This window comes from Mustelus asterias, chromosome 7, assembly GCF_964213995.1.
Source record: "Mustelus asterias chromosome 7, sMusAst1.hap1.1, whole genome shotgun sequence".
Lineage (NCBI taxonomy): Eukaryota > Metazoa > Chordata > Chondrichthyes > Carcharhiniformes > Triakidae > Mustelus > Mustelus asterias.
The window spans coordinates 139,214,385-139,226,384 of NC_135807.1; the positions used below are offsets into that span (position 1 = coordinate 139,214,385).

The 12,000-nt window shown below is 46.5% G+C and overlaps 1 protein-coding gene across 1 annotated transcript in view; it reads left to right on the forward strand.

The window, feature by feature from the left end:
• Positions 1 to 12,000, forward strand: part of pkhd1l1.1 (PKHD1 like 1, tandem duplicate 1) — a 169,579-nt gene that overhangs the window by 75,747 nt on the left and 81,832 nt on the right. The window contains exons 36-39 of the mRNA XM_078215522.1: positions 1,788 to 1,958; positions 5,496 to 5,719; positions 9,589 to 10,576; positions 10,870 to 11,118. Of these exons, the coding sequence (XP_078071648.1) occupies positions 1,788 to 1,958; positions 5,496 to 5,719; positions 9,589 to 10,576; positions 10,870 to 11,118 (1,632 nt within the window). The remainder of the gene's footprint in view (positions 1 to 1,787; positions 1,959 to 5,495; positions 5,720 to 9,588; positions 10,577 to 10,869; positions 11,119 to 12,000) is intronic.

The window sequence follows — 12,000 nt, forward strand, 5'->3', positions numbered from 1 at the left end:
TTGTGTAAAACCTCACCGACATACAGCGGAACCTCGAGAATTTATATCCTTTCTGCTGGATGTTTAAACATTGAGTTTGACCTATTTCCAGATATTCTTAGCCTTTCAAATGTCCGGGAGTTTCATTCATCCTGAGGAGAGGTTACTTGGTGTATTTTTAATGTTGATTGCTTTTGTTAAGACTCCCCCTGTAAAAGGAAAAGACTTTTGTTTCTGTAAAACCCCAACCTCAGAGTGTCCCAAAGTGTCTCACCGCCAGTGACGTACGTTTGCATTGAGGCCACGTTTATGATGTGGGAAACACGGCAGCCGGCATGTGCACAGCAAGATCCCATAAACAGCAATGTGGTAATGACCCCAATCACCTGTTTGTGATGCTGATTGAGTGATAAACACTGGCCAGGATACCAGGAGAAAGTCCCTTCTTCTTATTTGAAACGCTGCCTGTGTGATCTTCACTGTCCATTTACTGCATTATAATAGTAGACCATTAGACATAGGAGCAGAATTAGGCCACTCGGCCCATCGAGTCTGTTGTGAGACCATATTTCAAACAGCCCCATGTGAACCAGGAGACCATTTGGGATATTCTGAGGCAGCAAGAGACACACACAGGAACAGAAAATGCTGGAAAATCTCAGCAGCTGACAGCTTTTTTTAAAGTTTATTTATTCATCACAAGTAGGCTTACGTTAACACTGCAATGAAGTTACTGTGAAATTCCCCTAGTCGCCACACTCCGGCGTTTGGATACACTGAGGGAGAATTTAGCCCGGCCAATGCCACCTAACCCGCACGAGTTTCAGACTGTGGGAGGAAACCGGAGCACCCGGAGGAAACCCACACAGACACGGGGTGAATGTGCAGACTCCACACAGACAGTGACCCAAGGCGGGAATCAAACCCGGGCCCCTGGCGCTGTGAGGCAGCAGTGCTAACCACTGTGCCACCGTGCCGCCCCATCATTGCAGAGAAAATAGAGCCAACGTTTCGAGTCTGAATGACCCTTCATCAGAGCTGTATCGAAACGTTTTTCTCTATTCTCTCTCCACAGAGGCTGTCAAACCTGCTGAGATTTTCCAGCATTTTCTGGTTTTTTTCAGATTCCAGCATCCTCAGTATTTTGCTTCTGCATTTTTTATTATTCATTCACAGATTGGGTCAGTATTTATTATCCTTCTCTAACTACCCTTGAGAACATGGTGGTGAGCCTCTCTTTGACAACTGAGTGGCTCGCTTGGCCATTTCAGAGGACAGTTAAGAGTCAACCACATTGCTGTGTATCTAGAGTCACATGTAGGCCAGACCGGGTAAGGACGGCAGATTTCCTTCCCTAATGGACATTAGTGAAGTAGATGGGTTTTAGGACAATTTGGTAGTTTTGTGGCCAGCATTACTGAGACTAATGTTTTATTCCAGATTTAGTTAATGATTTAAAATTAAATGCCCCAATGGCATGGTGGAATTGAGTTTGAGTCTCCACATTAGTCTCAGCCTCTGGATTTCCATTCCATTAACAGAAACATAGAAAACAGGAGGAGGCCATTCGGCCCTTCGAGCCTGCTCTCCCATTCATTATGGACGTGGCTGATCGTCCAACTCAATAACCAGACCCCTCCCTTCCCCCCCCCTCCCAGCTCCTTTGATCCCCTTCAGCCCAACACTATAGGGTAGAAATGGAACTCTTTCTGTCTTTATACTGATGGCTTCTCATTGTTCTCAGGGTGTGATCTGGAGCTGATTTGGTGATTTCTCTTCCCCCAATGACTGATGCTCTTTCTGTGCAGGTTCCTTCTCTTACCGTTTCACCTCCCCGGGGGCCTTTTTCTACAGCAGTGGCTACGTGGACCAGAAGCAAAGTATCTTCCTGCAAGGAGTGGTGAATGTGAGGGCAGCTGAGGAAAGCAGTGAAAGGGTGCATGTTTATTTGGCAGGATTCGAGGCAGAGCATGCCCCAGGTGAGAGCTCTACCCGCGTTGTAGTTTGGGAGATTTGCAGCTGATGTGTCGGCATAAGGCAGTTCCTCAATAAGTTAATTATATGGAGCAACACAGAAAATCCTGGGATTGGTTAACCCCCCACACTCCCCGTGTCACCCAGGGTGAGGCCCTGATTGGTACTCTGCATCTATTAAGCAGAGTACCAAATCATCATTCATCTCCAATAAAAATCACTGACTGGTCATTAGCCAAAAAACTGATTTCAATTAAAACACTTCACAGAATTCCCAGCTAGAAATGGTCTTCACAAATTAATCTTTAAGAAGCAAATATCTCCCACCGTTCAGTAACCCAGGGAGTCAAACACTCACCTCTTTAAATGTATCTTCACACACTGTTTCCCGTTGGGGAAAAAACTGGGGAAGGATTCCTGAGCTGCTGATCAGCCCATTAAACCGCATCACAAACACTCCTCCCATGGCCAACAAGTCCTAGCATTGAACTCAAACCCAGAACTTCTGGACCAGAGAGCATGGGCACTATTACTGTCAGCAAAGCACATAACCAATCAGGTGGGTTTTATGGCAATCTCATTGCCTCATGGTCACCATTATTAATATTAATGATCCAGATTTATTTCATGTATTTATTGAATCACATTACCTCTTCTCCTCCATTCTCCATTTCGCCAGCAAATGGGCAAGAAAGGTTAAAGTTCACATGTAAACACGTGTGACTGTAAGCATTGAGATCACATCATCAATGATTCTGTCTTCACTTTCTCATCAGAAATGCAAACTGCCACATTTGGATCCATAATTTGTCACATGAAGCTAATCACAGAATCCCTACAGGGCAGAAGGAGGCCATTTGGCCCCTTTAGTCTGCACTGACTCTCTGACAGGCCCTCTCCCCCACCCTATCCCCGCAACCTCCACACCTTTACCATGGCTAAGTATTCTAACTTATACATCTTGGGACACTAAGGGGCAATTTAGCATGGCCAATCCACCCATCTTTGGAGTGTGGGAGGAAACCGGAGCACCCGGAGGAAACCCACACAGACACGGGGAGAATGTGCAGACTCCACACAGACAGTGACCCAAGCCGGGAATTGAAACCAAAAGGGAAAATGCTGGAAAATCTCAGCAGGTCTGGCAGCATCAGTAAGGAGAGAAAAGAGCTGACGTTTCGAGTCCCGATGACCCTTTGCCAAAGCTAAAAGGCAGAGAAAGTGGGAGATATTTATACTGCAGGGGGAGGGAATGAAAGATGAGTCATAGCCACAGAAACCAGGGGAAAGGCTGCTAATGGCAGCCCATAGAGAGAATAAAGGGTGTGAATGGCCAAACGGCAGAGAAGCTGAAATCAGAGGGTAAACTGTGACAGATGAAGATGTTTGCGGGGTTTGGGGGAAGTGGGAGAAATGGATGGGACAGAGGTAAAATGTAGAAAAGGGGAAGCGGAGACGAGAAAAGGTAAGGACGGGGATAAAATAGAGGGAAAGAGTGGGGGAAGAAAAACGAAGAAAGACAAAGAAATAAAAGGCAGCGAACAGTAAAAAATAAAATAAAATGAAATGAAAACAAAGTGGGTTGAGGTGGGGGAGAGCCAATCATCTGAAGTTGTTGAATTTGATGTTGAGACCGGAAGGCTGTAAAGTGCCCAGCCGGAAGATGAGATGCTGTTCCTCCAGTTTGTGTTGAGCTTCACTAGAACATTGCAGCAGACCAAGGACAGACATGTGGGCATGTGAGCAGGATCGTGTGTTAAAATGCCCTTTTGGTTTCCGATTCCAACTTCCGCAATAATTTGCTTTTAACCGGGAATTGAACCTGGGTCCCTGGCACTGCGAGGCAGCAGTGCCATCACTGTGCCACCATGCCGCCCTTTCCAGTATTGGAGGAAACTGGTTTACATGAACCCAGATTTAATCTGTGCGTGGCTCACGGGTCTGGTCATATTGGGAAGATGTTCAAAGTTCGCCCGAGACATTGAGAATCAGCTGTATTTATAGAAACTCTCCGATTTGCATCATCACTGAATTCAATCGAAATGAAATCGGACAGGTTCTAGAAGGGGGAAGGGATTTGCAAAATTCCACTGTGAATCTTCACTTGCTGATGGTGCGGTTAAGATTTCTCATCACTGAGGTCCTGTTAAAGGTGTAAGTGAAACTTAGAACCACACCAATTGGTGATGGTAAAATTCACAGGGCTGAAATCTTTTGCTGAGAAAAGGTTTTGCATCAATCGCAGCCAAAGATTGAAAAAGGAAGACTTGCATTTCACGCTGTGCCTTTCACTGGATATCCCAAAGTGTGAAACTTCCGACCACCGAGCCGGGATCGGGGATACTCACAAAGCCGGGTTAGGACAGCAGAGAGATCTCGGAGGGTTGAGGGGATGGAGGAGAGTGCAGAGATAGGGAGGAATGAGGCTATGGAGGGGTGTGAGGACAGCGATGAGAATTTAAGCTCAAGGTATTTGATGGACTGGGAGCCAGCGTGAAATTATTGTCTCTCAGAAGGAAGTCAGTCAGAGCAGGAAACACTTGCAGCAAATCTATATTTCACCTCCCGTGAAACTGAATGTAGGTGAGTTCATCGTAGATGCATTGCTTTCCTTTAACATTCTCCCCCCACCCCCCGCACCATACCCCCTACACTCACTCACTCACACGTACACATTCTCTCTCTCTCACTCTCTCTTTCACTCTCTCTCACTCACTCACTTACTCACATTCAGTCTCTCTCACTCACACACACTCACTCACTCATCTCTCTCACTCACTCATCTCTCTCACTCACTCACTCACTTACTCACATTCAGTCTCTCTCACTCACACACACTCACTCACTCATCTCTCTCACTCACTCATCTCTCTCACTCACTCACTCACTTACTCACATTCAGTCTCTCTCTCACTCACACACACTCACTCACCTCTCACTCTCACTCACTCATCTCTCTCTCTTTCTCTCTCACTCACTCACTCACAGTCTTTCTCTCACTCACTCACAGTCTTTCTCTCACTCACTCACTCACTCATCTCACTCACTCACTCACTCATCTCTCTCTCTCACACTCTCTCACTCACTCATCTCTCCCATTCACACTCTCTCACTCACTCACTCGCTCACTCTCACTCACATTCAGTCTTTCTCACTCGCTCGCTCACTCGCTCACTCACTCATCTCTCTCTCTCTCTCACTCACACTCTCTCACTCACACTCTCTCTCTCTCTCACTCACTCACATTCAGTCTTTCTCACACTCACTCACTCACTCTCTCTCACTCTCACTCTCTCTCACTCTCACTCTCACTCTCTCTCACTCATCTCTCTCTCTCACTCATCTCTCTCTCTCACTCATCTCTCTCTCTCACTCATCTCTCTCTCTCACTCATCTCTCTCTCTCACTCATCTCTCTCTCTCACTCATCTCTCTCACTCACTCATCTCTCTCACTCACTCATCTCTCTCACTCACTCACTCACATTCAGTCTCTCTCTCTCACTCACTCACGGTTAACAGCTGATTGTTTGTTTGTGTGAAGGCCTCTCTGATAAGCTGCATTCTGGACCCGATGATAACTGTACAGCACCGAACCCCATCTGTAACCAGACATCGAACAACAGTACAGATGAGAGAAGCTTCAAGTTCCACCTCTCTCCCTGTTATTCACCCACCATCAGCAGCATCACACCTTCCCAAGGGACAGTGAACGACAGACTAACCATCACTGGCATGGGATTCAGTGACATCAGCTGTGCTAATGAGGTAATCTAACACATCTCAACATGAATGCAGCAAATTTCAATTTGTCCTTTAAATGTTAGCAATGTCATCATCTGTGACTTTCACTAAGACAGGAACTTACATTTCTGTAATACCTTTCTCAGCCTCACCATGTCCCAAAGAGTCTTACAGACAATAAGGAGCCTTTGAATTGTAGTCACTGTGGGAAATACAGCAGCTGTTTCACACACAGCAAGATCCCATAAAGAGCAACGTTAATAATGGCCTAACAATCTGCTTTAGTGATGAGGGCTGAGGAATGAACATTGAAAGAGTTTGTGTCTATATATGCCCTGTTTGTGAACACAATTCCCACTCACCTGATGAAGGGGCAGCGCTCCAAAAGCTTGTGCTACCAAATAAACCTGTTGGACTTTAACCTGGTGTTGTGAGACTTCTTACTGTGCTTACCCCAGTCCAACGCCGGCATCTCCACATTATAAACATTGACCCAGGGCATTGCAGAGAACTCTCCTGCTGTTCTTCGAAGCAGTTCTGTGGGATCTTTGCGAGCTGTCAGAGATGGCAGACAGGGCCTCAATCTAAGAACAAATCCGCAAGTGCAGCACTCCTTCAGCCCTGCACTCATGTGTCACACCTACTCCACAGCAATGTGGAGGATATAAACCCTGGAATATTGGGAACTGTGAGCCTTCAGAAAGACATTGACAAGTTGGTGGAATGGACGGGCAGATAGTAGATGAAGTTCACATGAAGTGATTTATTTTTCTAGGAAGAACACAGAAAGCGAATATAAAATAAAGGATACAATTCTAAAAGCGGGGCAGGAGCAGAGGGAGCTGGGTGGGTATCTGTGTATTGATTGTTGAAGCTGGCAGGACAGGTGGAGAAAGCAATTAATATAGCTTATAGTATTCTGGGTTTTATTAATAGGGGCATACAGTACAAGGAGGCTATGCTAAACTTGTACAAGACACTAGTTAGACCTCAGCTGGAATATTGTGTACAGTTCTGGGCAACACACTATAGGAAGGAGAGAGTGCAGGAAAGATTCACAAGAATGGTCCCAGGGATGAGGAATTTCAGATTCACACAGCGAGTGGTTAGGATCTGGAATGCACTGTCTGAGAGTATGGTGGAGACAGATTCACACAGTGAGTGGTTAGGATCTGGAATGCACTGTCTGAGAGTGTGGTGGAGACAGATTCACACAGCGAGTGGTTAGGATCTGGAATGTACTGTCTGAGAGTGTGGTGGAGACAGATTCACACAGCGAGTGGTTAGGATCTGGAATGTACTGTCTGAGAGTGTGGTGGAGACAGATTCACACAGCGAGTGGTTAGGATCTGGAATGCACTGTCTGAGAGTGTGGGGGAGACAGATTCACACAGCGAGTGGTTAGGATCTGGAATGTACTGTCTGAGAGTGTGGTGGAGACAGATTCACACAGCGAGTGGTTAGGATCTGGAATGTACTGTCTGAGAGTGTGGTGGAGACAGATTCACACAGCGAGTGGTTAGGGTCTGGAATGTACTGTCTGAGAGTGTGGTGGAGACAGATTCACACAGCGAGTGGTTAGGATCTGGAATGCACTGTCTGAGAGTGTGGTGGAGACAGATTCAACTGATGCATTCAAAAGGGAATTAGACTGTTACATGAAAAAGAAGAATGTGCAGGTTTACGAGAAAACTGGCACTAGGTGAATTGCTCATTCAAAGAGCTGGTGGAGACACTATGGGCTGAATGGCTTCCTGTACCTAACAATTGGAGCGGTATCCATTTGGCCCCTTGAACCTGCTCCTCCATTCAGCAACACCGTGGCTAATCTGAACATGGCCTCAGCTTCACTTCCTGTCTGCCTCATATAATGCTTCACTCTCTTGTTGATTGACAATCTGTCTGACTCAGAATATATTCAGCCCCTACTGCTCTCTGGGGGAGATTCCAAGGCACCGAGCCCCTTGTTTGGGTCTTAGACATTCAATGTTCTGATGCTGGGTCAGGAGAGTTCCCAATGAGCTCCAGCTGTGATGCGCATCAATTGGACACGAGGCTCGAAGCTTCAGTAAAAGAAGGCTTTTATTAACTAACAATGGAGCTATCAGAACTTTAACACACTATCCCAGACTGAAGGGGTCCCGCCCGAGCAGGGAGTCTTATACCTCTCCCAGGAGGCGGAGCCCGACTGGGATGTGCCACAACAGTAACAAACACAGGTGTAACAACCCCACCCTAACCCAACAGCAACATTAGTACAATCCCACAGTAACCTATATACATTCCTGTAGTACTGGCCAGCCCTGGCTCAGTACTATCCAGTGGGAACCAATGATGGTTCACCACAAGCTGATACCTTGTGGGTCTATAAAACACCATAGGCCTCATCACTGTCCACTGAGGTTGTCGCTTCCTCAGAGAGGTTTAGAAGATTGGTGAGAAACCTTCGCCATCCCTCCCTCCCCCCTCCTTCCTTCCCCTCTCTCCCCCCTCCCCTCCCCCTCCCTCCCCTATGCTCCCCTCCCCTTCCCATCCCTCCCCTTGTGGGAAACTATCTCACTCATCTGGAGTCCCAAATGTTGACTGATTCCTCCCAATCATTGCCACTCAATCGCACATCTCCCATCTGGGATAACTATCTCCCACCCTGAAGGGTTTATCTATTTTGAAACCCTTTCCTCTCCTTGGTCATTGGTTTGATTTGGGATATTATTTTTGGGGGAGTGCTTTGTGAGTTGTGTGCCTTTTCAAGTCCTGAGCCATAGAGGTTTACAGCATAGAAACAGACCCTTCAGCCCAACTTGTCCATGCCGCCCTTTTTTTAAACCCCTAAGCTAATTGCCCATGCTTGGCCCATATCCCTCTATTCCCATCGTATCCATGTGACTGTCAAAATGCTTTTTAAAAGACAAAATTGTACCCGCCTCTACTTCTACCTCTGGCAGCTTGTTCCAGACATTCACCACCCTCTGTGTGAAAAAATTGCCCCTCTGGACACTTTTGTATCTCTCCCCTCTCACCTTAAACCTATGCCCTCTAGTTTTAGACTCCCCTACCTTTGGGAAAAGATATTGACTATCTCGCTGATCTGTGCCCCTCATTATTTTATAGACCTCTATAAGATCACCCCTCAGCCTTCTACGCTCCAGAGAAAAAAGTCCCAGTCTATCCAGCCTCTCCTTATAACTCAATCCATCAAGTCCTGGTAGCATCCTAGTAAATCTTTTCTGCACTCTTTCTAGTTTAATAATATCCTTTCTATAATAGGGTGACCAGAACTGTACACAGTATTCCAAGTGTGGCCTTACCAATGTTTTGTACAACTTCAACAAGAGGTCCCAACTCCTGTATTCAATGTTCTGACCAATGAAACCAAGCATGCTGAATGCTGCCTTCACCACCCTGTCCACCTGTGACTCCACTTTCAAGGAGCTATGAACATGTACCCCAAGATCTCTTTGTTCTGTAACTCTCCCCAGCGCCCTACCATTAACTGAGTAAGTCTTGCCCTGGTTCAATCTACCAAAATGCATCACCTCGCATTTATCTAAATTAAACTCCCATCTGCCATTCGTCAGCCCACTGGCCCAATTGATCAAGATCCCGTTGCAATCCGAGAGAACCTTCTTCACTGTCCATGCCTTGTGATGTTTTTCTACATTAATGTATAAAGATGCAATGTGTTATTTGTGTATTTAATAGTTTCCTCTCTCTTTATGTTGTCAGTGAAGATTCTTCATTCTTCACGTTTAGCCTTTCCTTCCTCTCAGTCTCTGCTGTTTCTGGATTGTTGCCATCACACGTTGCGAATAACAAGCGCTCTGTTTAATCGAGAAGGTGTGAGTCTTGCTGGGAAGCAGACTTTCTCATTCTGCCATGTTATCTTGTTGTAGATCCGAGTTGGAGCACATCCCTGCATCGTTAAAAGTAGCACCAGGAATGAGGTTTTGTGTCAGGTGGACCCTGAAGGAGTGATGGATATTGGCATTGCCGCCCTGGTGTCTGTGACTGTCCGTAACCTGGGCACTACTGCCAGCTCTATAACCGAGGAATTCAGTCGTCGCTTTGTGTTGCTTCCGAACATCGATAACATTAGCCCCAGTGCTGGGTCTACGATGGGAAAGACCAGGATAACTATCACCGGTTCAGGCTTTGGAAGTGATCCCAGTGCTATCATGATCCAGTTAGCTCATGTGCCCTGCATGCTGGTTTCTGCAAACTATACCCACATCACCTGTGATTCTGCAGCTTCTGTTGTGACCAGTGGGATCGTCGAGCTTTCTGTCCGTGGGATCCCGGCTCTGTGTAGCGGAGTCTGTGACTATTCCTATACAGAGAGTGCTGCACCAAGCATCCTCAACGTCTCGACCACACTCCTGCGCAGCACCTACACACAGATAACTATAACTGGCCATGGATTCGGGAGCTCTGAGGATGTAGTTTTTGTTTTAATCAGAGATGTCTATTATACTGCTCAGGAAGTCTCAGACAGCAGCCTGAATTGTACAGTGGGCCCTGTACCTGTTGGTGAGCACTCCCTGAGGGTATTAACATTAAGCAAAGGTCTGTCCCTGGAAGAGGTTTTGATTACCAGCAGTGCACAAGCCTCCCTCTCACCAGAGTCAGGAGGTATTCACGGAGGTACAACATTGTTAATAACTGGAAATGGCTTTGTCCAGAATCAAACCACGGTCACAGTTCACCATTCTCCATGTCACCTCCTGTCAGTCACACCAGGTGAAATTCAGTGTATCATTCCAGCCGGCCCCCCTGGCACTGTCAGTGTAAACATTAATGTTCATTCCACAGGGTATCCCGTCCTTCAATTTACCTACAATCAGACAGAGACTCCTGAGATTCTCGCTGTGTCTCCAATGACTGGTAAGTGGCTGTTGAAATGGAATCTTCTGAAATGTTTCTGTATCATACCCAAATAACCCGAACCCAAATAACCCAAACCCAAACCCTAACCGAAATAACCCTAACCCAAATAACCCTAACCCACATAACCCTAACCGAAATAACCCTATCTCAAATAACCCGAACCCAAATAACCCTAACCCCAACACTAACCCTAATTCCAACGCGAACCCTAATTCCAAATGCTAACCCTCCCCATAAACGCATCAACAATTTGAAGATTCTCTGAATCCTTTCCCTCTCCTTATTTTCAGGTGTAAGTGGATCAACAGTCACCATCGTTGGGTCGGGTTTTGGATCTGTTGTCTCGGATCTCACTGTGTCGATAGACGGTGTCTTGTGTAATGTGACTGCGATTAATGATAGTTGTGTTGAGTGCATTTTGGGTCCTCACGCTGGCGGTACTTTCCCCATTGCAGTGAGACATGTCAGAAGGGGCAATGCACCAACCTGGCTTTCATTTCATTATCAATTCAATATAACCAGCATCTCTCCAACTGAAGGCAAGTACAGAGTCCCGATTCTTCCGAAATACCTTTGGAAAGACAGTAAAGAAATGGGATTGAAGTGTGTATGATTGGGTAGCTGTTCCATTCTGAGATCAGGAATCCCAGGAAGTGGGCCCCATTCCCAGTGTGCGCGGTTTGAGAATTTGAATTCAGTGGAAGAGACTATGAAGCTATTGGCTTGTTGTGAAAACTCATATTAGGGGCAGCACGGTGGCACAGTGGTTAGCACTCTGTCTCACAGCGCCAGGGGCCCGGTTTCAATTCCGGCCTTGGGTGACTGCAGAGTTTGCACGTTCTTCCCCGTGTCTGCGTGGGTTTCTTCCGGGTGCTCCGGTTTCCTCCCACATTCCAAAGATGTGCGGATTAGGTTAATTGGCCATGCTAAATTGACCCGAATATCAGGGGATTAGCAGGGTAAATATGTAGGGTTGCAGGGAAAGGGCCTTGGTGGGATTGTGGTCGGTGCAGACTCAATGGGCCGAATGGCCTCCTTCTGCACTGTAGGATTCTATGATTCTATATTCACTAATGTCCTTTAGGGAACTAAATCTGCCGTCCTTACCCAGTACAGCCTACATGTGAGTCCAGAGCCACAGCAATGGTCCCTGGAAGACATCCCAATGATCCACAAATCTGAAGCCCTCCCTTCTGCACCAGTTCTTTATCCACATGTTCAGCTGCACTATCTCCCTGTTCCTAGCCTCACTAGCACGCGATACGAGGAGTAATCCTGAGATTACTACCGTAGAGGTCCTGCTTTTTAATCTTTGACCTAACTCACTAAATTGCTGTTGCAGGACCTCGCTACTCTTTCGAGCTATGGCATTTATGCCCATGTGGACAATAACTGATTTCCCTCCCATTTTAGGATGCTTT